General features: G+C 35.6%; 3 protein-coding genes and 1 pseudogene across 10 annotated transcripts; 3 read left to right on the forward strand and 1 right to left on the reverse strand.

Moving 5' to 3' along the window:
- Positions 1-496: 496 nt before the first annotated feature.
- Positions 497-7,731, forward strand: LOC104092176 (transcription factor GAMYB-like; annotated as a pseudogene).
- A 1,576-nt stretch (positions 7,732-9,307) lies between these two features.
- LOC104092100 (fructose-bisphosphate aldolase-lysine N-methyltransferase, chloroplastic) lies at positions 9,308-11,121 on the forward strand. Its single transcript, XM_009597637.4, has one exon. The coding sequence runs from the start codon at positions 9,607-9,609 to the stop codon at positions 10,975-10,977; it is 1,371 nt and encodes a 456-aa protein (XP_009595932.1). The 5' UTR covers positions 9,308-9,606; the 3' UTR covers positions 10,978-11,121.
- Positions 11,122-11,590: 469 nt separating this feature from the next.
- On the reverse strand, positions 11,591-18,525 carry LOC104092026 (cyclin-dependent kinase C-2-like). Its single transcript, XM_009597537.4, has 12 exons — positions 18,193-18,525; positions 15,944-16,025; positions 15,716-15,806; positions 15,241-15,270; positions 14,989-15,098; positions 14,827-14,899; positions 14,624-14,744; positions 14,414-14,531; positions 13,611-13,750; positions 13,444-13,501; positions 12,616-12,686; positions 11,591-12,471 (listed from the first exon to the last, which is right to left on the reverse strand). The coding sequence occupies exons 1-12, from the start codon at positions 18,300-18,302 to the stop codon at positions 11,946-11,948; spliced, it is 1,530 nt and encodes a 509-aa protein (XP_009595832.1). The 5' UTR covers positions 18,303-18,525; the 3' UTR covers positions 11,591-11,945.
- Positions 18,526-19,909: 1,384 nt separating this feature from the next.
- LOC104091407 (molybdopterin synthase catalytic subunit) lies at positions 19,910-23,436 on the forward strand. 8 transcript variants are annotated; one of them, XR_001968477.3, is made up of 4 exons: positions 19,910-20,058; positions 20,830-21,496; positions 22,353-22,535; positions 22,992-23,436. XR_001968477.3 is itself a non-coding variant. In XM_009596767.4 (2 exons), the coding sequence occupies exon 2, from the start codon at positions 20,841-20,843 to the stop codon at positions 21,423-21,425; it is 585 nt and encodes a 194-aa protein (XP_009595062.1). In that variant the 5' UTR covers positions 19,910-20,058; positions 20,830-20,840; the 3' UTR covers positions 21,426-21,619. The 8 variants fall into 8 exon arrangements, 1 of the variants encoding a protein (XP_009595062.1); XR_001968486.3 differs by having other exon boundaries at positions 22,998-23,436; XR_001968492.3 differs by having other exon boundaries at positions 23,033-23,436.
- Positions 23,437-26,739: the final 3,303 nt, after the last annotated feature.

The following is a 26,739-nucleotide window of genomic DNA, read 5'->3' on the forward strand; positions in this document are numbered from 1 at the left end:
AAACCTTTCCTATTTAATATATTTTTTAAGGGATGTGTAGAAGAGAAACACAATAGATAATTTGAGTCAATTTGAGGCGGAGAGAGTAACTCTCTCCTTTCATTTTTACTTGTCCATACAAAACTTTACACACCTCCTAAAAAATAATAAATATAACATATATTTTACATAATACCTATAATAATAATAGCATTTCAAAATATCTTGCCAAATAATTTAAAAAATAAGTAGTTAATGATAAGAGTAAAAAAGAGAAAATTATTTTATGTTGATTTACTTAAATGGATAAATAAAAGTGAAAATATATATTTCAGTTTAATGAAAAATAAAAGTGAACGGAGGAAATTAATATCTTAATTAATACACTAATCATTAATAGAAATGATTAAATCCCCATCATGCTATAAAAAAAGGAATTCTCAACAAATAATTTAATAACAAAACTCCCACATGTTAAAAGTCCCATAATTTTTTCTTCGGTCCAAGATTTTCTCTCTCTAGAAGCTTCACCCCTATAAATGTCAATCTCCATCTTCCCTGCTACGCGTAGTAGTTGAGAAGAGAGAAAAATAGGGAGAGAAAAAAATGGTGAAAAAGAAAGAAGAAAAAGATGCCAATAAAACAAGCAAAAAATGATTGCAAAAAGAAGAAACTTTCTTTAGTTCATTCTTTTTAATCTAATGATGTTGTGTTAGCCATTCCTCATATTTCTCTTCTATTTCCCCTCTTCTTTTGCCATCTCTATTTTCTCTCTCCCCATTTCACATTTACCCTTTTTTTTTTTTTCCTTCTTTTTTTTCTCTTTTTCAAAATTCCATAATCAGCTGACACCTTTTATTTCTCTCTCTATCTCAAAAAAAAAAATCTTGAAAAATAAGTGGATCTTGCTGCTATCCATTTCTTTTCTCACCGACCCCTTATCAGGGTTTCAAAAAAAAAAACTTTTTTTTTCTTCAAAAGTTGGACATTTTCGGATTCACATTTTAGCTTCTAGGTTCTGGGATTTTAGGTGATGAATTTGAAGGTTCATATTTGCATGATCCATATTTAGGGTTTGGATTTTCATTTGAAGGTTTTTTTTGGGTAATATTGAGGTGGTTTAAGGGACTGGGTGTTCAATTAGATTGAATACTATTTACTGCTTTGAAGGTGCTCCACTTACTCCAAAGAGTCCTTGTGGCAACTTCATCAGCTTTCTTCATTCAGGTAAAAATAAAAATTCACAAATGATGTTATAATAGTAATTTATTTATGTTATAATAGTAATTTATTTAACTATCTTTAATATCAGTTTCAGCTTGTGGTATGTTATTGTTTTTCTTTTTTCAGTCATTATAGGGCTGTTAATTGTTCAGCATTTATCTATTTTGATACTTTCTTATGCTTTTGGTAATGTGTTATGAATTTGATTGGTCTTTAAGTTATAGAGGTTTTATTGACTTTAGCCTTTGGGGGTTGGGGATTCTTTATTGGTGTTGCTGAAGTTTCTGAATTGTTAATATGCATTAATTTGAGGTATTTCACGTATTGTAGGTGTTAGATTTGACAAAATTAGTATTTTGATGCTGAAGTTATGCCAGTGATCTAATTAATTGTGAAATTTGATATTTTTTTATCTATCTATGTATCTATTTATTTATTTATTTATTTATTTATTTATTATAATGCTTGTTTACTCATAAATGATATTTTTATTAACAAACACCCAATGGTGGAAGAGATTCACATATGCACGATTGATTTGCGTTTCAGCAAAATCATTTGAGTTTATTAGCTGATTTGAAGCTAAATGATTGGTCGATATTCTTGGCGGTTTCTTTATGTTGTTCAGCTGCTATTAGGTTTACAAAATATACTTACTTGAGTTTTGGACAAATCATTACTTTTTGGTTACAGCTGGACGTTGAGCTGAGTTTTTTCTTTTTATGAGTATGGGATTAAGTGGTAGTTGATCGATTAATTTGTAGATAAAGAACTTAAAGCCTCTCTTCGCCGTGTTTCCTTCATTTTATTTCAAGAAGTTATTATGTCACAGTATTTGGTAGTTGGATGTGATAAGGTGATGTGATGGGTTTTTAGAAGTTTGGTGCCCTGAATTATGTGTTAAGGAATTTAAGAATAGGTTAATTATTTGGAAATAATTTAAGCGTATCACGATATTTGAATGGTCTCTAAATGATAAAATCTTTTTATGGAGTTGAGAGTCGGGGTCTTTATTATATTTGACATTTCAACCTTTTGAGGCTGATAAACGGGGAATTTGAACTTTTTCATTCTAAATGTTTGTTTAATGATAATTAGTAATTGAATATTGGGTGTCTTTTGTAGAGAATCATATCTGTTTGTAGATTTTCTATTTTTTAGTATACAACTTGTATATCAGGGAGTTTTCTTTTCCAATCATCAAAAAAATTATTTTCCTTATTAAAAAAAAAAAATCTGATAAAAGTTATGATGGAACCGACAAATGCTTAATATGGTGTAAGAGGTTCTCCTATGTACAAATTGAATTCCTTATCAGCAAAATCGTTGAGTTCGTTGGCTGGTTAGAAGCTATATGATTGGTCAATATTCTTGGCTGTTTCTTTAGGTTTACAAGTTATTTTTATTTGAGTTTTGTCAAAACATTCCCTTTTTTGCTCACCTGGATGTTGAGCTCAGCATTTTCTTTTTTCAAGTATGGGATTGAGGTATAGTTGATTTGTCGATAAATAAGTTAAACCCTTTTTCTCCCCATGTTTCCTTCATTTTATCCCAATAAGTGATTATCTCACATTTTTTTAATAGGTAAGTCAACATTTTATTGAAACAAAAGGAGCACAAAGATGCTATTCATTATGTCTGTATCCTTACAAGTGTACCAATTTTTGGTTATGTCACATTAATTGGTAGTTAGTCGTGATAAGTTGATCAGATGGGTTTTCAGAAGTTTGGACTGGGATAATTCAGAATAGGTTATTCGTTTTTCGTCATGAACCTTTTTCCATCTTTGTTACTATTATTTAAAAATCTCAATCTTGCTTTTTAAAAGTTGGCAGTTTCTTTATTGTCATTCATTTTTATAGTAAGCGCAACTGGTTTGTCATGAATGATGTCACTCCTTTTGGATGTGTTCCTTATTACTCCCTTGACCTAGTAACAAACAATTTTATATCCCTTACATTCGCCGTCACTATTGCTTACTTCTTCAACCTTTTTTTAGGATATGAGTATGACAAGTGAAAGCGATGACAGGATGACATCAAATGTTGGTGTGGATTCGCCATCTGTCGAAGAAGCCTGTGGTGGAGGAAATACCGGAGGAGGTCTACCACTAAAAAAAGGCCCCTGGACTTCTGCAGAAGATGCAATTTTAGTGGATTACGTCACGAAACACGGTGAGGGGAACTGGAATGCCGTCCAGAAGCACTCAGGACTTGCTCGATGTGGTAAAAGTTGTCGTTTGCGGTGGGCCAATCACCTGAGACCAGATTTAAAGAAAGGTGCTTTCACTCCCGAGGAAGAGCGCCGCATAATTGAACTGCATGCTAAGATGGGAAACAAATGGGCACGAATGGCTGCTGATGTTCGTAACTTCTCTCAATCTGCTTCTTTTTTTGCAGTCTATATTGCTAATGGCTTACTTCTTTTCAAATCTTATCTCTGATAATAAAATCCATAAATGTGATCAGATATCATTATTTTAGCTAGATTATTTTCTAGAATTTGGTTAAACTGACAGTTCAAGAGAACTTTTGGTAAAAACAGCAATTTTTTTCATGTTTACCTTTCTGCGTTATTTACATGATCACATTTCATATACCCAAATCATTGTATTGAAAACTTTTAAGTCATGTTCTTTAAAAAAAAAATAGGAATGAAAACAGAATCATATGTGAAATTTGTTTTACTTAAAGAAAATCCTTGTTTTCAGTTGATGTGATGCACTACTATATTATCTAGTGGGGCAGTAAAATTTCTTTTCTTAAGTTGGTGGGTTGAGCTGGTTTAAAAGCCGTATCTGCCCCTTAAATAATTTAATCACCAGCTTATAATCATAGTACTTGGGAAATGACTGCTCATCCTTTCACTTTTAAGTTTCTATTTGATTTTGCTTAATTCTTTTTCTTAGCTGGATGTTATACCTGGCATTAATTGACAAAATCTATTATTAGATTGATAATCACCATAACACTTTCCAAACAATGTTAATAGTCCTTGATAAGCATTCTGCTTTTGGGAGAAGCAACTAGTGTTCTCAGATTTTACCTTTATATAAAAAAGTAGCGTTCTTTCAATATGTTTATTTAATAATGTGTTATCTGCTTGTCTTCAAGTTTTCAAGTGCAATGTTTAGAAATCTTGCTCATTGCAAGTTTTTATCATTAAAATAGTCTTATCTTTTCTTTTTGTACTCCCCTGTTTGTTGTTAAGCTCTCTGAACTTATCTTTTGTTTTTCTATTTGTTGTCAATTATTGGGTAGTTGATATGAAGTTAATGTCTGATCCTCAATGATATTAAGGTGTAAGAGTGTGGTCTGGTAAAACTATTAACATCATCTTTTGAAGGGAGGAGGAAACAAGCTGATCAACTGTACCTTTTTTTGCCTTATAGAAACTGACCTGGATGGTTGTTCCATCTGGTTGGTCCTAGAAATTGAATGCCGTTTGCCTGATTATTGATTCAAAACTGGTGACTTGGCTCAGATCGGTTTGATCCTCGTCTGGCTCTTATTAACCTCTTGCTCCATCATTTAGTAAATATAAACCCTTTCTCAGTCGTTATTGCTCTATATGTTAAGCAGAAGATACATGCACATCCTCCTACCCCTCTCTCGTGCGACTGAATGAAATGTTCCAAGGCAACACTTTTTAGGTGTTGGCCATTTATGTGCTCATTTATTTCCTTATTTTTCTGTATATAACATGTGCAAAATATGTGAATATTTTCTTTTTACTTTTGCAAGTAATCATTCAACTACACCTCAATCCATAATAATGAGGGTCAATCAATACTTCCGCAATTAACCGAAAAGAGGTGTTGGGGTGGGATTGGGTACAAAGTTATCCTTATCATTGTCTCAACTTACCGACTTCCTTGTGCAGTTATCCCTAACTTCTGTTGATAGTTTAGGTGCTATATATATCTAGATATTGCGAATATATGTGCAGCATATGATATGTTGTGAAATCTCTCTTTTTCTTGATATATTATATTTAATGACAGATGTGGGTTTTGTTTTAGATCCTGATCAGGTTATCAAATTAACAGTACTCTGAAATTTATTCAGATTATCCATTTAAGGAGTTCATTGTTCAATTGAAGTGCACACTTGTAGTTTATAGCCCTATCATGTGCTGGCCTTGTTGCTGTTTTTTGGAAGTAATGCTAGTACTTTCGGATTAGCTCTCCTCAGCTATAGTATTCTTTTCCTTCTCCTTTGTTCTTCGTTTTCTTGCTGTTCTTAGCACTGAGGAGTGTCAAATGTGACTAATCGTGGCATGGTGAGAAGTGTTGTGATATGAATTTATAGTCTAACAATCTTTTATCTTAAAAAGTTTTTAGAAACCAAATGTAGAAGTGTCTGGGTCATTGGGATTCAACATATTACAAGGGTCTTATCTGCCTTGACATATTTATCAATAATTTTATAATTCTTTTGCACACTTGGTAATAATCTTTTGACTTGGATAGGAGTCTTGATTCTGGTGAGTAAGAAAAGTAAGGTATTCTAGGGAGAAAGGGAAAGTACTCATAGTGAATGCCACATTGTTGGGAGCGCCTAACTCACGTGATAAATTTCTTTTCACTCTTTTTGCGACTCTTTTGTGATGTTCCAAGTTCATTATTCCATCATATAGTGCACATGATTTTTCTTTAGGTGGTTTCGTGCAATGTGTGTGACCAGATATGAATAGTGCTTTGTGCTTGGTAGAACCTGTATGTATGGATATATTTGGATAATGTTCTTTGTAGTCTGGAAATGTGGATTTTCCCCTCTTCTATCAGTACATTTAGCTCTGTAACTTCCATTATTTGATATGACTTTCTACAAAATAACAAAAACTGTGACCTCACCATGTTCTCAAATTGGAAATCTTGTGGTATGTCATTCGTTATTCCAGTTTAACATTTGATGCCCCTATTCTACTTTTTCAGTTGCCTGGGCGCACAGATAATGAGATAAAGAACTACTGGAATACCAGAATAAAGAGACGACAGCGTGCAGGCTTGCCAGTTTACCCTCCAGATATTTGTTTTCAGGCGATTAGTGAAAACAAGCAAAACGAGGAGTTGGGTGCATTCTCCTCTACGGATGCACAATATCCTGATTTCTTACCAATGAACAATTATGAGATTCCAGCAGTGGAGTTCAAAAATTTGGAATTCAATCAGCAGTTGTGTCCACCACCACTTCTTGATATTCCCTCCGGTAGCTTACTTGATATTCCTGCGAGAAGCCTGTTGGCACAGGGTCTTAATTCTGCCTATTACAGTCGGTCATTCTTCTCAACGGTGCATCCAACCAAGCGTATGCGAGGCTCCGAGTCTGAGTTCTCTGGTTTAAATGATGATTCTTCTCCATTAAAAAATGATGATTCTTTCCCAAGCTACCATCAATATCAGAATGATGGTTTTTTGCTTGCTCAGTCCTTGGGGTTTTCATCTTCATATTATCGAAATCTAACATCTGATCATCACCCGACATCCTTGGGTGTAATTCCTGGCAGCCATGCCCATTTAAATGGCAACTCCTCTTCTTCAGAGCCCTCACGGGCAAAGAAGCTCGAGCTCCCTTCACTCCAAAGTCAGATGGCAAGTTGGGGCTTATCTTCTTCCCCTCTTCCTTCACTCGAGTCCGTTGATACTTTGATTCAGTCCCCTCCAACTGACCAGACTGAGTCATGCAATCTGTCACCTAGGAACAGCGGTCTGTTGGACGCTGTACTTTATGAAGCACAAACTATGAGAGCTTCAAAGAATAACTTGCACCAGGAAAGTTCTGGTGATGTGGTGGATAATTCATGTCCAGATCTCCATGAGACTGGGTGGGAAACATATGGTGATCCAATCTCTCCTTTAGGTCATTCTGCTGCATCTGTGTTTAGTGAATACACCCCTACTAGTGGAAGCTCATCAGAGGAGCCCCAGTTAGTGACAATGCCAGGTGAGAGTGATTGTAATATTCATGTGTTAACAGTTGAAAGCATGAATTTTATGTAATTTGATTGTTTTGTGGTTGTGAAGGTTGCAAGGTTAAGCAGGAGAAGTTTGATTTCGGGCCGTATGATGGGAAGGATGACGCCTCAAACCCGATCTTTTCCAGGCCAGACTACTTGCTTGACTCCAATTGTTTCAGTCCTATGCAGAACTATGTAAGAACCATTTGGCGCTGAAAGATGCATTTGGCTCCGGTCTTTTTGATGATTATATCGGTGGTTAAACCATCAGGTAAAGTTTGTGGACATGGCTCTTGCACAGGGGATGCCATGTCTACCATCCAGTCAATAAGCTCAGCAAGATTATGGTACTTTTATGCTTTGCAAACATCTTTACGATACAAACTTTGATTGTCTCAGCTGTTAAATGACAATAGAAGACAATGTAATATTTTTCGATAAACTGATAATGACTTCTGCATGTTAGATTGTGTTGAGCTGTGGAGAGTGTTTGAGATTGAAACAAATGACACTTCTTGTATGTGGCATTGAATTGCCTGCCTTCTAATTCCGTTGTGTTGACCACAAATGCGACGTATCTCCTTTGTGCTGGGAGGGACAAGTTACTGTATTGCTTTTTCTTATACTCCCTTTCTCTGCAAATTAATTGGAGAGAACTTCTACTTTTACGGTAATTTGCCTTTTAATTTGTAATAGGATAGGATAAATAGAGCATAATGGATACAGAGGATTCATATAATTGGACCCAACTAATATGTGATTGAGAGAATATAAATTGGGAAGTGAAACCAACCTAAATACATCTAGGCTGCTTCAAAAGATCACAACGACCAATTATTAATAGAAGGATCCTTCGTCGCTCGAACTCACAGCTTCGAAAGAATATATAATCCTAAAAATTCTGAAGATGAAATCACCATTTTATTTTTCAAATAATTGAAAGTTTTTTCCAATCAAAGTAATAATGTATCAGAAGGTCGAACAATGAAAACCATCAAAATTTGTGATTTCCCGAAGTTGAGTGGTAACCTTTTCAATTTCATTAGGTAAATATATACACACATGTATTGGGAATAAGATATTTGTGTATAGGTCAAAATCTTCCGCGGAACATTTAGGGCAAGAAAGCATTAAGGAAAAATTAGCCGAGGTCGATCAGGAGATGGCGAAGCTCATGGTCGGGATGCTTATAACAGTCGAGGACGAAGTCCGCGGAGGGAATCGTAACGACTAGTTTTTAGAATAGGACAATAGATGGAATATTCTAAAGAATATTCTCTGCACATGTACTATCATGGTTTACTGGGGGTGTGTCCCATACAAGGAGAAAAAAGATAAGGACAAGGCTTTATGTAATATTGATCTGATGAGAACATTGGGGTTAAAAACAAAGATTCTCTCTCTAGAAAAGATAAATATCACCTTTTTATCAAGATCCTTGTTCATATTATTCCACAATTTCCATCAGATCCGAGAATAGTTCGATCTGAGAATAGTTCGAACTGTCTTGGATTTGTCTGTCACTCATTATTGTTTAGGGGAAACAATCACCCATTCCATTCTTTAGGGTGAATCACTCCTATTTACTTAAATGTCATTTATTGCTATTTATTATCAGTTACCCTTCCATTATTGCTCATACTTTGTGACTATTTAATGCTGGTTATTGTCAACCCCTTATTGGATTTGTCTCACCTTATACGCATTTTCAAGATTCGCATCTAGAAATATTGTCATTAACTAGGTTTAACCCGTTATTACATAAATATAATAGTTTCAACCGAAAGTTATATTTTTTGGTCAAACAATTTGGATATTCTGTTCCTCTTTTTTCCTTTTCAATCAAATACGTAGAAAGGAGAAAAGGTTTAAAAGAAGGCAACTCAGAATACTTTTGCTAAGCCCTTGGCAATATAGGACTTCACTTAAGTCCTTCCAATGGGCAAGGGAGTTTGTTTGCGTTATTTTTACCTTATTTTTAGCGTACTCCGATTCCTAACGTTAAAATATCTTTGGGATGACAATTGTAAACCCTTTCACGTCAGAAATAACATTAGTCCCTTCTTTTCATTTATGTGACCCAATTTAGCTGGAGATGAAGTTTAAAATAGAATGAGACACTGAATTTAAGAAAGAAAAAGAGACTGAATTTAAGAAAGGAAACTTTTTTGGAGCCAATTAGGATACAATTCTGGAATCAAAGCACGTTTGGATTGTCTAAAAAAAAAAAATGGCTTTTCAGCAAAAATAAATCAAAAAATAATAAGTTAGAGTTGCCCAACTTATTATTTTTAGTTTGTTTTAAGCAGTTTTTAACTTATTTTAACTTTGTCAAACACTGAAATTAGTGACATATGGTGTCCCTTCCTCGTCACAACATAACATTGTAACCGCACCTTATAAACCAATGCGCGAAAATTTGCATTTTGATTATTATCTTAAAAAATGGTAATCTCCCACAGAGTCAAATTATCAAACACCTGGCGACCACCATGCTCAGTCCTCACTGTCATCCGTCGGCTCCGCTGCCAATTCACCTTCTCCACTAGTTGTTCAGAGTGCAATGACGTTTTGCCGTGGTTGGAACACAAGGCTGGGTTGGAGATGTCTTCCTTGCTTTCAATTGGAAACTCCGCTCATGGAAAATCACTCGTTGCTCGTCACCCTATAAAACCAGGCGATTGCTTGTTGAAGGTTCCTTACAATGTGCAATTGTCCCCTGATAATCTCCCAAAAGGTATCGATACTTTATTGGGAGATAATGTAAGCAATGCCGCTAAAGTTGCCTTACTCATTCTATATGAGCAGAAGTTGGGCCAGAAATCTGAATGGGCCCCTTACATTACTCGTCTTCCCCGGCTTGAACATATGCATAACACTATATTCTGGAATGACAATGAGCTACAGATGATTCAACCAAGTTCATTATATCATCAAACAATTATGCATAAGCTGTTTGTTGAACAAGAATTTCCAACAATTAAGAAGGCTGATTTTATCCGAGATGTGTTAACGTTAGAGGACTTTAAATATGCATTCTCTTTAGTTACATCGCGAGCATGGGAAAGCTCTCGGGGTGTATCTATGATTCCTTTTGCAGATTTTGCAAATCACAGTGACCTTTCGGACACGATTGTATTGAGTAATGAAGAGGAACAGCTCTCAGAGGTTATTGCGGATTACAGTTATGCTCCTGGTGATGAGGTGCTCATAAGATATGGAAAGTTTTCAAATGCAAGACTCCTTTTGGATTTTGGATTTACTCTTCCTTGTAATAAGTATGAACAGGTTCAAGTTGAGCTGACTATACCTTATGAGGACAACCTCCGTCAGTTGAAGTTGGAGCTTTTGAGCAGACATAAGATGCCAATTCTTAAAGATGTCAATGGATTAAGCTCTTCTGAGAACTCGTTCGCGCTCAAGGAGGTTAGGGGGTATGCTCTTGACGGTCAAGGTAGGGGAATTCCACAGTCAATTCGTGCGTTTGCTCGTGTTGTGTGCTGCACTTCTCCACTAGAGATGAATGATTTGGCTGTGGAAGCAGCAGAAAATGATGGTCGATTGGCTCGGCGTCCACTCAAGGACAAGAGCAGAGAGATTGAAGCACATCAGTTTTTGCACTCAAAAATCAATGAGCTAATAGAAGAATATAATGCATCTATTAAGTCATTGGAGCTGCCCACTACTCTCTGTATGGTTGGAAAACATGATCTGCGGAGACAAATGGCTCAATGCCTTCTCATTGGTGAGCTTCGTGTGCTGAAATCTGCTGCACTATGGCTGGAAAACTATTGTGCAACTTTGTTCAGAGTTTAGACAACATTCTTCTGCTCATTCAAGAAGCAAAAAAAGAAGATACTTTTGAAACTTGTGACCTTAAACATATCATAATATTTACATGACTACAAAAGCTTGTCAGTAAGAGTGAAATGAGAAGTTCAAAGACAAATTATTTCCAAATTTAAAGAGCCGATCATTCTTTATGGAGTAGACTAAAAAGGAGATAATGTCACATAAGGTGGAAGAAAGGGAGTAATAATTTCTAGTAACAAAGGAAAGCTAAGAAAATAATCAAAATAATTTTAATAAAACAGAAAAGGGGGGCAAAGATGTCAAAACTATTCTTTCATTTTCTTAGAGATTTTGGATTTTTGTATTTCAAGGTAGACGACACCCATTCTAAAAAGGGAAAAATTTCCAAACAGAGCATCCTTATTTGATGTTATACCTAATTGTTCGTAGAGTTGATAGAATAGCATGGAAGTTGGTCCATTTAATTAGCTGAGATTGGCAATGTAATAAGATACAACTATAAAGTGTAGAGAAGGCCCCTTCTAATCTTCACAAAGAAATGGCCAATCAGAAGAGCTCTAATAAGAGTTGATGTGGCTCATCCTCGCAAATATATGACTAATCAAAGGAGCTAATACACATTTTAATCTCGACCACGATTAATAAAAGTAAAATTCAGTATTTAAACAACAGGAAGATATTCATCGAAAACGGATGAAAATAGAAGTCCTCCCTAGCCAAGTACGTAAATTTATGGTGGTTCTGTTTACAAGTAAATTTGGGCGTGGATAGAGAACATAAGACAATGTCCATAGAACATTATATATACTTTACGTAACCTTCAGTGTAACAGGTTTTCATATAAACAGGTTCCGCCGATGCCCTGCCACACATTGCCTGCTTTTCTTTGCCATGCATAAGGTGGATCAGAGAACCAAGAAAGCGGGAATATCCAATCCACACTTCGCTTCCTATATTTCACATTGCACATTTTACTGCTGCCAATTGTATTGTTGTTGGTTGCGATTCACATTTGAGCCACGTCCAGTGCCAGAAGCTCCATATGGAGGATAATTTGAGCCTCCGGCACCATAACTGCTACCTCCACCTCCCCGGGGACCAGCAGCAGGCATTCCTCCTGAACCATATTGGGAACCCCTTCCTTGAGGTGGATAGCGACCACTGCCATAAGCTCCACCTTGGCCACGAGTAGGGTGACCATATCCTCCAGAAGGATTTGCTCCAGCTGGATATCTGCTTGGCCCTGCTGGAGGTCCATGCGGCTTCCCGTAGTGGTGGCTCGGTCCGCCAGCAACCTGAGGTTGGGATGCATGCAATGGGGGATTTGGGCCTGGTCTCATTTGAGGATGTCCCTGCCCTGACTGCTGAACCGGTGGAAGCCGACCATGCTGCTGCTGGTGATGCAGTTTTTGGCGTTTAGCTGCTTCTTCGTGCTGCCTTTGCTGCTGACGCTTTTTCTTTGTCTGGAACTCATGTGAAGCTTCATAGGTTGGCAAACTGCTCAAGCAAATAATTCCTAATTAAAAGAATTGCTCGCTAGAAGAACATATAGGGAATTCATAAAGTGATTCTTTGTAATAAAGAAAAGAGAATCTCTTTTTTGATATTTTTAAGGAAAAAGGATTATCTAGAAAGAAATACCTCTTTGGATCGCATGGTAATGGATCAGTCCAGAAATACTCGGCATCAAGTGCATCCTTGGCTGAAATTCTCTTCACAAGATAAAAAGTAGAAAAGCAAGTCAGTCAGGACATTCACATCATAAGAACAGATCCTTAACGTAGAATTGGGAGTGGAATCTAATGGCACACATTTTTAGTGCACAAAGATAGTGTTTGCTCATGCAATGAGACTATTGCAGATATTCACACTTCAGCTGGTTAGCAGGTGCAAATTGCACAGGCAGATTCTGCATCTCTTTGGTCCCTCAGTGGGGGAGAGGATATTGGAGGGAATGTTCACTACGAGAGTCAGTCAAATTACTAGCATCATCAGTGCACTGAAAGCCCAATTCTTACAAGAATCAATAGCAATTCCGCGTGGCCAGATTTCAAATATAAGATGGTTTAGGCACCTAATTAACTTAGATCAAACATCCCAAAAAGATCATACCTTTAAGAAATAATATGAATTATCACCGAACTGAATTCTCCCAAAAATCTGGTTATTCTATGAAATTTCTTGTACAGGAAGTAAACTGTTAAGTTCATTGGAAAATTGCAATGAACTATACAAGCAAAAGAATACATGTCGTATTTTATTTATTTGTCTTCCTCCCCCCCCCACCACCACAAAATAAGGCCTGAAAGAAGTAACAACATAAGTAGAAAATATGATGAGCTTGGACATGGGATTCGTAGGCTAGCTTTGGTCTAAAAGCACCATGTCAAATATATGTTTCAACATTGTCTTGTACTCCATTACTTAAAACAAGCAAAATAGTGACATGCATGCCAGAGAAACTGATACCTGAGACGGGTCCAGGGTCAGCATCTTGTCAAGCAACTCCAAAGCATGTCGATCAAAGCTAAAGCCACAGACACAATGATATAAATACATGAACAAGATCTATTTAACACAAATAACTATGCTGTGGAACTACAGCAAATATAGCACACCATATATAGTTTACTTACTGTCTGAAAACCTCCCTTAGACGTCTTTTCAATGGCCTTGATGGTTTGAAATTGTTATACCATGGAATCTTGGAAACTCCAGGCCAGTTAACCTCGTCTGGAGCACCACACAGCTCAAAAATCTTATTCAACTGCTCTGGCTGAAATCATTGTTAAAGAGGGTTATTCACCTAGAAATCCGACACAGCCCAAAGTCACATTCAGACATGGTAGTGACTTTTAGCAGGTTGTTCAGGAAAAAAGAAAATTGTCATTGCACAAAATATCACACAGCTTTTAAGCTCCATATTGACAAGTAGTTTGAAAGTACTAATTAATTTGGATTTATGCAGATACTGCAGCTTCTGTTTTTTAAATCCTTGGCAAACAAGTGTAGAATGAAGATCTTCAAATCTTGTCATAAGCTGGTGCACCAGCTCAAATATAAAAGAACTCTAACGGTGAATATTTAAAGATGCAACAAATTAAGTGTAGAAGCAATCAGCTGTCTTGAACAGACTTGAGACTCGATGATTAATCAGGCATACCATCAGCCAACCAGAAGTCAGACGTAAAGGAACACCAGACACATACATACTTATTTTAAAAAAAAACAAAAAAACAAAGGAAGTACACATTGGGCAAATATCAACACAACACAATTCTTTTCAAGCGGAAGCTGTTATTATTTTTCCTAAGACTTTAACCGAGTCTTTGTCAGGCCGAGAATACTGAAGGAAGTGCATTTTAGTTAGACTAAAAACTTACATCTTCACTACTTTTGTAAGATTTAGGACATTTAACCAATAGAAAACATCAGCTACCTCATCCTTCCCTGGAAAGATTGGTTTTCCATGAAGTAGCTCAGCGAAGATGCAACCAACCGACCACATATCAACGGCTGGACCATACTTTGTGGTCCCAAGAAGCAGCTCAGGTGGTCTGTTTGATATACCACAAGTCACCACTCACGCGAGAAGAGAATTTAAAATGAAATCCAGCTTACCCCAAAGGATCAGTGTCACAAATCATACCTGTACCATAAAGTAATTACACGATTTGTAAGATTTGCATTGTGATCATTTGAGAAGGATCGAGCAAGCCCAAAATCGGCAAGCTTCAAATTGCCTTTGTTGTCAATCAGAAGATTGGAACCTACAGGGAAAAAGAGTAGCCTTTATCACCACATTTAGAGAGATTGAAATTAGAAAATCAGCATCAATTTCCTAAATCAAACCTTTAATATCACGATGAAGCACTTGATTCACATGACAATAGTGAAGTCCAGTCAAAAGCTGTTTCATGTAACACTGCAAAAGAGAGAATGAAAATCAACATCCCACTCGCCATCTAATTGCTCGGAAATGGTACCAAACATGTTCAAGACAAATTACGCTACCTTAATCTGCGGAACTGAAAATCTCATTCCAGGACGATCAGCAAGCCCAGTCAAATCATGGTCCATGTACTCAAAGACCATGTAGATTCCACCTTTATACTTGTTACCATCTGCAAATGAAGTCATATTGTTACTTCAAATATGACAAACTCAATTAAAGAAGTGATATCAGGACCGGCAGTTGTGGGGTTTGGGGGGGAGGGGGACGCAAAAGCACCATATGAAACTAAAACTGAATTTAAAAACACTTGCCTGGCCTCCCTTGCTCATCCTTCTCAGGACCTGCAACAATTAAAAATTTGATATTTTCACATGACTGTTCATCACAAGATAAAGAACAATAACAAAAGAAAAGACTCATACTCACTAAAACATCATTAAACTATTAGGGCCTTTGTATAATGTCAAATCTGATATCAAAAGGACGTATTTTGCAATTCAGTTTCGTCCCGTAATTGAATACAGTTGGATATTGGCGAAGACCACAGTCAATGCAGGCAAAACTTAATGCATTAGCTGCGGAAAATATAAGAAATATTTAATAAGGTAAATAAATACTTGCTGGCAATGCAATTGCAAGCGCAGAAACTTTTGTATTGGTTCTTTATTAGTGGAAAAAAAAGGACATATAACTTTTGTATGTTGCTTTCAAGTACGGGTAACTAAGGGAAGGTAGTAAACAGTAAAAGAACACAAGATGAAAGCATGTACATTATTTATATCTTACCTGGAGATGTTACAATCTCTTTCAGATTAATCACATTTTCATGGTGCAGCTTCTTCAAGATTTTGATTTCACGTATAGCAGTTATTGGAAACTGCATAAGAACATTAAGAAACACTTCAGAACAACGTATTCTCAAAAGATAACCTTACACCCTTGAATAATCAGTGAGACAAGAGTTTGAACTTGAAAGGAATTAGGCAAACGCAAATCATACTAAAATAAGCTCACCCCTTCTCTTTCGTTGTCCATGCGTATCTTCTTCAACGCAACAATTTCCCCTGTTCTAATTTCTTTAGCCATGTACACTTGACTGCAAGGTAAAAGATATGCACCATTAACAGTTGTACATACAATGATCAAACTAAAGAATGGATAACTAACTACTCCCTCCCTTTCGATCTAACAACCACTTTTGCCTTTTGATTTGTATTAAAATCAAATCCACTTCCAGAAATACAGTATAGGGCATCAAAATTACATGTTCCCACCAGTAAACTTGTCAATAACAAACTTCTCTGTCTCTTATTCCACAACATTCAAAAGAAAAACTTATGACCCATACATGTTTCCCTATTGACATAAACAGCATATACTAATCGTACTCTTAATAACTATGCAAATTTATAAAGGAACTCAATATAGCGTGGGTGGGACAGAGGTGTAGGAAAGTAGAAACTTAAATTCCACAGACCTAATAGGACAGAGAGCATAAGTCTCAGTTAGATAAATTTGAATATATTAATATTGAAAATTCTCCATTTATATTTTGAATATGTAAATTATTTTCATCTATAAAATATCGATCCTGATAGAATTCATTCGACTCATGATTAGACCAAAAACTTGAACAGGCATGCTAACTGTTGGTACCCCTAATCTGACTGATTACCTAATATTCTTCATATTTGGTTTTGAATGTTCTCATAGGTAGTCTTTTGGTAAGTGAATGTTAAAACCAGTTGGATATAGCTGAAACCTTCCATTCTTGGGTTATAAGAGCGTGGTGTGAGGCAATCTCAGAGTTTCCATGAAGCGCATGCGATATTTCATACTCCCTACTCCTTATTAAGGATATATTACATTAGTGAGATAAATGGGCAACAAGATAAGGAGCTGGAAAAAGGTTTCTCACCATCTATCCTTGATTATACCTTTTAGTGTTAAAATAGAACAGGAAAAGAGTCTGCTCTTTCTTGTTAAGATGGTGCAAATCGATTTAACTAAAAAATGTACTAATTTAACTCTGTCTTTTCTTTTTGTGGTCGAGATAGTGTTAATTGAATATGCCATCTAGCATGATGTTGCCAAAGATATGAACACTAGAATTGAATGCCTTTGGGGGTCTACATATGTGAAAGGGAGACAGAAGATGCACAGTGTCTCTTCCTAATTGATCGGTTACGGCAGATGCCATTTTTTATAAGAAGGGGGTTATGCAAAGATCAGTGAAGGAATCTTATTTCGTTGGACAAGAAAAGGAGTTGGAAAAGGCAAGAAGGGGATTTGGGATACCATCCCGCCCTGTATATGGTGGTTAGTATGGAAATGAAGGAATTAGAGATGTTTTGAAAGCAGAAAGGAGAGCACCTAAATTGAAGTGTTTTTTTTTTCTTCTTTTTTTAAGGTACCTATATTGAAGTATAACAGTCTCTTTTTTTAGCATTTTGGTGTAAGCTGAAAAAATGGACATGACGTAGATAGCTTAATAGAGTTTCTGAGACCTCACGAGCTAGACTAGTCGGGAGCTGAGGTTTTGTAAGGTTCCTGATGTACCATACTGCACCAACTTGGTGCAGATTGAGATCAATACAAGTTTTGCTACATATATCAATAAAAAAATGAAAAGAAAAGGTCTACTCTTTCGATGAGACAGAAAAAGCTTGGAACTTCGAGCTGAATTTTTTTTTTGTCGGCGACGCTAAATGCAAAAAAGCTGAGACCTTTAGCTGATTTTCACTATTAGCTAAAATACTGCTTTACTAACCTTTGAGCTCACAAACACCAGATGTCTTTAATTTGCTGAATATCTACGTTTCTCACAATAGAGTTACTAATTTGCAATTGATTCTGGATATTGCTGAATATCTACGTTTCTCACAATAGAGTTACTAATTTGCAATTGATTCTGGATAAAAGGAATACACCAATTATCCTTCTCTTCCAATTCCTCATCTCTATCCCTACCCACAAAGACCAAAAGGAGCTCAAGACTAAAAGTTGCGGCAAGCAGAGCCCTAATCCACAAATTCTCTAGTACAGTTGATGAAATTTTAAATATGTACAATCAATTAATCAACTACACTTCAATACTAAACTAGTTGGAGGCTACTATATAAATCCTATATATTCGTTCCTTTCTGTTCTTAACCATTTCACTCCAATACTAAACAATGTGTCTTAAACCCAGAAAAAAATCTATAACCTTAACATATATATACAATTATGTTGAAGAAATAGATCAAAATAGAAGAACTGACCCGTAAGTGCCTTCACCAATCTGTTCCAATTTCTCGAAACAATCAACGGTCCGAGATCCCCATGTTGGAGCTTCCGTAAGGTTCAGCTGTTCCGGTGCAGCTATCGCCATTTAAAATAACTTTTTCGGATCCAATTCCTCCAAAATCCCCAATGATTTCAGCTATAGAAGAATACTAGGGTTTTGATTAAATTAAAGGAAGATCAAATCAGGAATTGGGAATTAAGGGAATATATGGAAAGTGGTGGATTGACTTTAAATTCAAGAAAGAGTATTATGGAATCTCAAAACCAGGAAAAAGAAAAAGACAATAGATAATTGGGAGTAAAGCTATAGGAGCAGTGAACAGTGAATGCTATATTTATGTCCGAATATACACTTTTGTATGAGTTAGGTGTTAAACACTCATCCTTATTTAATGTCAAAAACATATTTATGTGATAATACCAAAGATATTTTTCATAGTTTTATTGTAGATATCTAAAGTAAATATGGTTTACCTATCAAAAAAGAATATCTATATTTATGTGAAGATAATGTTACATACATAAATCAGTTATAGAAAAAGTTCATTAAAAGAAATGGAACAAAATTGATTTCACAGTCCCTTCGGAGATGGTCAGTTGGTTTGGAGGGCGGTCATTCATATAGATGACTTGGGATCGATCCCCTCAATGCCTTCTGGGTCGCGTATGTCGCACAGGGCTTGCCTAGTGCGGTTTACATTCCTTGTATGTTTTGCAGGCTATTACACAGTAGCGGCTGTCGCAGAGACTGTAGTGACTGCGAATTTTCCTGGATTACAAAAATAAAAAAAAATGATTTCACAAAAGTTCTTTTACTCATTATCTTTAAATGATGGCGAGATCGATGTTTATCAAATCTGGCGCAAGTGACAACCTTACTTATATATTCAAACAAACATTTTTGGATGCAAGTTTTAGAAATTTGTATAAGAAATTGAATGTAGAGGCTAATAGATCAAAATTGATATGTTTGCAAAGTGTATGTACATTAAACCATTTTTTTCTTTTACCAAGTTTTTTTTTTTTCTCTATTAATATTTTTGGTAAATTTTTTACTGAAGAGAGCATATTCTATGAAGACTTACATACTATCTTTCTTTCAATAGGATTTTTAACTGATTTTTTAATAAGATTTTAACGAGACATATTCTTTAAGCATTAAACATTCGTGGGCGTTGTTATAAATTCAATGAATTATATTCGATATCCATGCAACATATTGGATCTGAACATTTTGCATCAAAATGCACTTCTACCTATCTCTTATCTAGTTAAACTTTCCTTTCAAATCTAATGTAACCATAATATAATAAGTTAGCTAAGAAGCTACTCTTCTTCCTATGGTCCTTTTCAAAGGAATTGAAACAAAAAACTCTCGCACTTTACCATTTCTTACTTAACTTTTTATTGATTTGTAACTTGCTAGAATATTAAGAGTGACATATATTATATATAATAATTTAGTGAATAGAGTTATATGACACACAATTTGAACTATATCGTCACTAATTTGAATGTTAGAGCCTAGAGAATAGGGTTGCGGTAGCAATTTATTGTCAAAGTTAAATACAAATTAATCGATCCCCAAACAAGATACAAGATGAAAAACAAAAACAAAAAAAGGAAAAAAAAGGTGAGGTGGGGGAAATAGGAATTAGGAAAAGTGGGTGAGAACCGAGAACCCAACCCATAAGTGCATACACGAACCTGACCCGAAGTCAAACATATAAATAAACTCAGCATATGCCAAAAATTGCAAATCCTCTTCTCTGGATCAGAAATATATGCTCCAACACTGCGGTTTCAACAACCAGCCACTTCCTAAATCTTCTCTTCTACTGGTAAGTTCTCAAAAATTCAATCTTTTTCGTGAATCCGTTAAAGGGTAAAGAGTTCTGTTCTATAATTAAATAAATGAAAAAAATGGAATATTTATTTCTAACCATCCCAAATACTTGCACTTGAAATCAAGTAAACTAAGATATTCCTAAAATCTCGACCTGTTGGCCTTCATTTGACTTGAGGCTAATTTGTTAAAGATATTAACATCTCAAATAACTAATGAGTAATTATTCTGTGTACTAACATTATTCTCTTAATGATTAGAGAGTGGACCTCAATTTGTATAAGAGTTAATGAAGCAGTCTTTTTGATAATTATAATCCAAGATCATTAGCTGAAGTTGATTGATTAGAGGCCATGGCGAAGCCATAAATTTTTCCAAGGGTGTTCAAACTGGGAAGAAGTGAAAAAATTCCTTGAAAAAGGGTGCTCAATATATGTTATATACCTCTAAAAACTAATATTTATCTAATATACAATGTAATTTTTAATGATAGCTTTGCCCCTGATTAGAAGTATAGTTGGATAATTAGCCTAATGTAATAGATAAAACTCTTATGAAACTCAAACTGCTGGTGCGGTCCTGGTTAATACCTTCCCTGTTTAATTTGATTTTTACATTCTTAATTAAATTTGATGCGATATACTTTCTATCAAATACAAAGAATAAAAAAAGAGAGGCGGAAAGCTAGTTGAAGAAATATTTCTAGAGTGGATTATAATTCTTAGAAGCAAAAGTGAAGTTTTTGAGCTGTTGTTTGGAATTATAGGTCTGATTCAAATGGCTGATGAGGAGAGAGATCTAATTGAGATCTTGGAAGAGAATAACCCAATAGACACCAACAAATATACTCGTTATGTTCGTTCTCCCAAATGCGGAGCTATAGCAACGTTTGAAGGTACAACGCGTGACACCTTTGAGGGCAAGGAAGTCTTAGAGTTAAAATACGAAGCATATGTTCCAATGGCGATACGTTGTTTAAAAACCCTATGTTCTTCTGCCCGAGCATCGTGGGATATACACTCGATTGCAGTTGCCCACTGCTTGGGTACTGTTCCTGTCGGAGAGACTAGTGTATTTGTTGCAATCTCGGCTGTCCATCGAGCGGATGCATTGGATGCTTGTAAGTTTCTGATTGACGAGCTTAAAGCATCAGTTCCGATATGGAAGAAGGAGGTATATACAAATGGAGAAGTGTGGAAAGAGAATAAAGAGTTTATAGAGAGGATCCCAGATCTTGGGAAGACATCACATGATCAAGCCGGCACTTGCTCTGCTAAAAAGAAAGTGGAGGCACATGAGAGAAAGAGTTGCTGTGGGACAAAGGTTAAAGTCAATGATGAAACTTCAGATTCTTGTAGCTAGTTCTGAAGCACATGTTGTTGTATTTCGTTCAAACACCGTCACTTCTCAATGAAACCGGAAAAAAAGAAATGGTAATTCATTCTTCTTCCAATTTCCTTTTCCTCTCTTGCTCTCATGTGACAGGTTTTTGTTATGTGTGTAATACCAACTATGAAATGCTCAGATCATAACATAAGGCAGTTTACATACTACAATGTGCTTTCATTTAACTCGACAAATATTAATGCTTGCTTATGCCTCTACCTCCACAAATTTGCTCATTTGTAGCTTAATCATTCTCAATATTGTCTTTCAAAATCAGTTCTCCCAAGATCTTCTCTATTTTTCATGACACAATAACATGCCATACTGCAGGACAACTTTAGATAATCTGTCATCATTGCTGTCATTTTGGTGGTGTAAAAATCATTTTCAGTCTTCTTTTCCACAAAAGTTATTGTATGTGTTTATAGCCAAATCATTCATAATGTCCTCAAATCAGTAGGGGGGGGGGGATAAGATCCTTGCCAAATCGAAGTTATTCATTTCATTCGCTACTAGAGCCTCTACTATTACTATGCAAGACGAAAAGAGGATTTGCCAATCAATCAATTCAAACTAATGTGTAGGAACCTGACCTCATTGAACTGAATGTGCATCCTTCCCGCATTTGAAGACGGACTAATGTTGTGCAGCCAAATCATTCGTAATGTCCTCCAAATCAGTTTCTCGAGTTTTTTCCCCTTTTTTTCCCCAGTTAACAACATGATGCTAGAGTGAACAGCAATTATAGATCATCTGTCTTCGGATATAACTTTCATTTTGTGGTGTAAAAGTAATCTTGTGTCTTTCTTAGTATGTACATATTGCTAAATCATTCTCAATGTCCTCTATATCAGTTTCCACTTATGTTATTGACAAATCATTCTCTATGTTCTCTAATTTTAGTTGTCGAGTTTTCTCCCCCATCTTCCATGACACAACAATAGCAGTTCATCGAGAAATTCATATATTAAGCTCAAATGATAAAAGTCTTGGATAATAATCTACAACGCACTAGAACGCCCTTGTTGACATCCTTTACTCCGACAGCATCTAGGGTTCCTTGAACAATGTGATATCTCATCCCAGGTAAATCCTTAACCCTTTCCCCTCTTACTAAGACTATAGAATGTTCTTGTCCAATTTATTTGCTTTTAGAAGGCTTATGTATAGAGCCAAGCCATTGTTAACAGTATGATATTTTAGTTAATAATATGACGAGGAAAAGAAAAGCTTCTACCATATAACTTTACACTTAATATAGTTTAAGATACTTCTATTATATGAGCTAAAAACCAAGGGAGTGAATTTGTACAAATTGTGCATCTAATGTGGATTGTGGATATGCAATGTAACTGTATTGTGCCCCTTTGCTTTCTTGCGAAATCAATGAAATATTAGTCGTGTTTCTCAAACTTAGATTTTAATGTCAATCTCCTCTTTAACATGAGGAAACGTAATTATAGGAAAATTATATTGTTCAGATAAATCTTTTTCTTTTTCTTTTTTTATTACGGTATTCTCAGATTTGTTGTTCATTCAAAGGGGCAGCTCGATAAAGAAAGTATTCCGCCGCATGTACGCAGGGTTGGGGAAGGGCCACAAACTTCAGGGTGTGACGTACACAACTTACCCTAATTAAGGCAAATGCCTTATCATGTAGTAGCAGCAGGTTCAAGCTAGATCTGTTTGGCTTCTCAATGTATCTTTAGGAAACATAATGAAGTTACTGTTTCGCAAAGCTTCAAAGTACATGATTGTATGAATAACGTACAAGACGTAGAAGGCAGCCCCAGCTTGGCGAATCTCATCCCCGCTTAACGAATTGGATTGCCTACCTCCTATCATTTTCCGTTTCATGTTTAGAATACGTTTGACTGCTTTTTGTTTTATCATAATGGCACCACGTGTAAAGAGCTTAATATATAATTTGCTGTTCGAGGCTACTGCATATGTCCGTGGAAGAGAATAAAGAGCTTTCGGTATTCGATTTCGGTATTCGATATTTGATATTTTGGTATTCGGTATGTATATATATCTAGGGCCGTGCATAATTTGGTAAATACTGAATTACCGTATCGAAATCGAAAATTTTGGTATTCGGTATTCGATATTTTGGTATTTGGTATGGTATTTGGTTTAAGTTTTAAAAAAGAATTGGTATTAAGTATGGTATTTGATATTTTAAAATAAAATATCGAAATACTGATACCGTACCGAAATATATATTATATTACACAATACACATTTTATTAATTATAACATAAATATAAGAAATCTAAAATTTTACTTTCCTTTATTCTCTAAGTTCATCAATTAACTCTAAGCAAGTAACAAGATATTTCTCTAAGTTTTCTCTATCTAGGTTGGTATTTGATGGTTTTGGACAAAACTTCTATCAACAAACGTTTTTAGTTTTGTATTTTTGAATACTTTAATTAAGAATACTACCGTCTATGATTCTATGCACTAGTTAGTATTCAAACCGAATAAACCAAAGTTACCGAACAGAATAAACCGAAACCGAAATAAGAAAAACCGAACATTTAATTAGGTACAATATTGGTATAGCATTTTACGGAACCTAATACCGAAAATATCGAACCGAAATATCTAAATACCATACCATACCGACCGACGAACACCCCTATGTATATCTGGCTACGTAAGTATTGTCAAAGACAGATCAAAGTGTTATTGGTAAAGTTGTTCTAAATATGTCGACTTCATCATCAAGGCTAGCATCAATAGTTATTTCCAAGAAAATTATCAAACCCTCCATTCCAACCCCATCTACTCAAAGATGGCACAAACTTTCCCTTCTTGATCAAGGCATCTGTAACAACTTGTTTGGATTGTTGTTACATGTCGTTTCATAATATATCGTATTGTATTGTACTGTATTATACCATATTGTTTGATGAATACAACGTTTGGATAGATTGTGTCATTTGCCGTCGTTTCATGATGTCACACACCAACAATATGAAGAGTAAATTTGTAACATTACTAAGAAAAAATAGAATACATAGTAGAATTATTACATAAAAAAATAGGATAAAAGATAAAATATGATTATTTAATAATAAGGGAGGGCAAGATGAGAGAAAAAGGCAAGGTAACGACGCCACCACACTAAATCCGTCGTTTCACAAAGTGACACTTTTCGTCGTTATGTAACGACGAATTTAACGATCCAATAAAACAAAATTTAAGTAACAATTAAAATAAGCATTGTATTTAAAGTAATAATACGATACAATACTGTAAAAGGTGACCTTATTTTTAGGCTTTTTATTTGTGAGCCTTGTTGGCACATTTGGAGCCTTTTATTTAAGGCCTTGTTGGCCAAATAAATAACCTTGTATTTTGAGAGGATGTGGCCAATTGTTGGCCAAGCATTTCTTTCTTCTCTTCCTATATAATGAGGACTCTCTACTCATTTGGAAACACACCAACAAGACTTGAGTATTCATTTCTTGTTTCTTCCTTTCTTCCTTTATTAAGAGTGTTTTGTATGAGAGTTAGTGTTGGGAAGCACTTGTGTGAACCCTTTCTTTGGAGTGATCTTGTGAGGTTATTCCCTTAGGGTATTTGGGATTAATTAGAGTATTTACTCTAATTTTGTACTCTCTTTTGTACTCTTATTGTTATAGTGAAATTGCCCCTCTCCGCTTGTTGACGTAGGTCACTTTGACCAAACCACGTTAAATTTGTGTCTTCTTTATCTACTTTAATTGTCGTTGTTATCAACTTCCATTGTCTTTGTTATTGCCATTATACCGTTGTTTGGCTATATTCCGCACTACCCGGGTTCCCGATCCTAACAAATTGGTATCAGAACCGGATCTAACCGAGTTAGTTTCAATAGCCAAAATGACTCTAACAAAGACCTATGTTGAGAAATTTGATCGAAGTGCAAACTTCGAAATGTGGCAATTAAAGATGAAAGCTATCCTAATTCAGGATGGCATAGACTTGACTTTACAAGGAAAGGAGAAGAAGCCGGATAAAATGACGTATGAGGAGTTTGCAGTCATAGATAAAAGGGCAAAAGTAGGTATTATTTTAAATCTCTCAAATGAGGTTTTACGTGAAATTTCTGTAGAAACCACAGCCAAAGGCATGTGGGAAAAATTGAAAACCTTATATATGAAGAATATGGTGAAAAATAGACTTTACGTGAAGCAGAAGCTTTATACAATTCGTATGGGTGAAGGTACTTCTATTTTCTCTCATCTTGACACCTTTGATTCCATTCTTATGGATTTGAGTAATATAGATGCTGAAATTAAAGATGAGGATCAAGCCGTGTTACTGCTTTGTTCTCTACCCCCATCTTTTAAGCATATAAGAGATACTATGCTTTATGCAAAGGATAATATCTCTTATAAGGATATTAAATCTATCTTAAAATCTAAAGAACAGATAGATAATGATATTACTGGGGAAGCTAGTGGAACTCAAGTGGAAGTTGGCTTGTTTGTTAGGGGTAAATCCGACTCCATATCTAGATACAATAATTTACAGCGTCGCTATTGTCATAAGAAAGGTCACAATATCTCTGAATGTTATAAACTGAAAAATAAAGAAAAGCATAAAGAAAGAAAAAATGAGCACAAAAATACTGACACCGCCGAAGCTAGTGTAGCAACTGATGAGATTGAGAGAACTATATTTTTAGCAACTGAAACTAGTTTCAGATTAGACAATGAGTGGATTTTAAATTCCGGTTGTTCATATCATATGTGTCCTAGCAGGGACTTATTTTTTACATATGATTCAGTTGCAGGTGGAATTGTCCAACTGGGTAACAATGTTACTTGCAACGTTATTGGCAAAGGTACAATTCGGTTCAGAATACATGATGATGTGGTGAGAACTCTCACCAATGTTAGATATGTTCCTGAGTTGAAGAAAAATCTCATATCTTTGGACACTTTAGAATCCCTTGGGTGTAAATTCACTAGTGAAGGTGGAGTTTTAAAAGTTTTTGAAGATGCTATTGTAGTCATGAAAGCACACAGATCTGGTTCGTTGTATACTTTATTGGGCTCCACTGTTATAGGCCCTACTGCAGTTTCGGTATCAGACAACTTGTCTGATTTTGATGGCATTAAATTTTGACATATGCCCATTAGGGCTTTTGCGGAGAAGGTAAAGCAAATTTACTATATCAGCCAAAATTAGGCGTGGAGATTTCTAAAAGGTGGCCTTATTTTTAGGCTTTTTATTTGTGAGCCTTGTTGGCACATTTGGAGCCTTTTATTTAAGGCCTTGTTGGCCAAATAAA

This window comes from Nicotiana tomentosiformis, chromosome 6, assembly GCF_000390325.3.
Source record: "Nicotiana tomentosiformis chromosome 6, ASM39032v3, whole genome shotgun sequence".
In the NCBI taxonomy this organism is placed as follows: domain Eukaryota; kingdom Viridiplantae; phylum Streptophyta; class Magnoliopsida; order Solanales; family Solanaceae; genus Nicotiana; species Nicotiana tomentosiformis.

What these genes read in the sequence shown, in the direction of transcription:
- LOC104092100 (XM_009597637.4), top strand. Translation starts at nt 9,607, where the DNA reads ATGGTAATCTCCCACAGAGTCAAATTATCAAACACCTGGCGACCACCA.
- LOC104092026 (XM_009597537.4), bottom strand. Translation starts at nt 18,302, where the DNA reads ATGGCGATAGCTGCACCGGAACAGCTGAACCTTACGGAAGCTCCAACA. An exon ending in ATTGGTGAAGGCACTTACGG is followed by an intron (nt 16,026 to 18,192) that starts GTCAGTTCTTCT and finishes TTTACCTTGCAG; the next exon opens with TCAAGTGTACATGGCTAAAG. An exon ending in TCTTTCCAGGGAAGGATGAG is followed by an intron (nt 13,751 to 14,413) that starts GTAGCTGATGTT and finishes CAATGATTTCAG; the next exon opens with CCAGAGCAGTTGAATAAGAT.
- LOC104091407 (XM_009596767.4), top strand. Translation starts at nt 20,841, where the DNA reads ATGGCTGATGAGGAGAGAGATCTAATTGAGATCTTGGAAGAGAATAAC.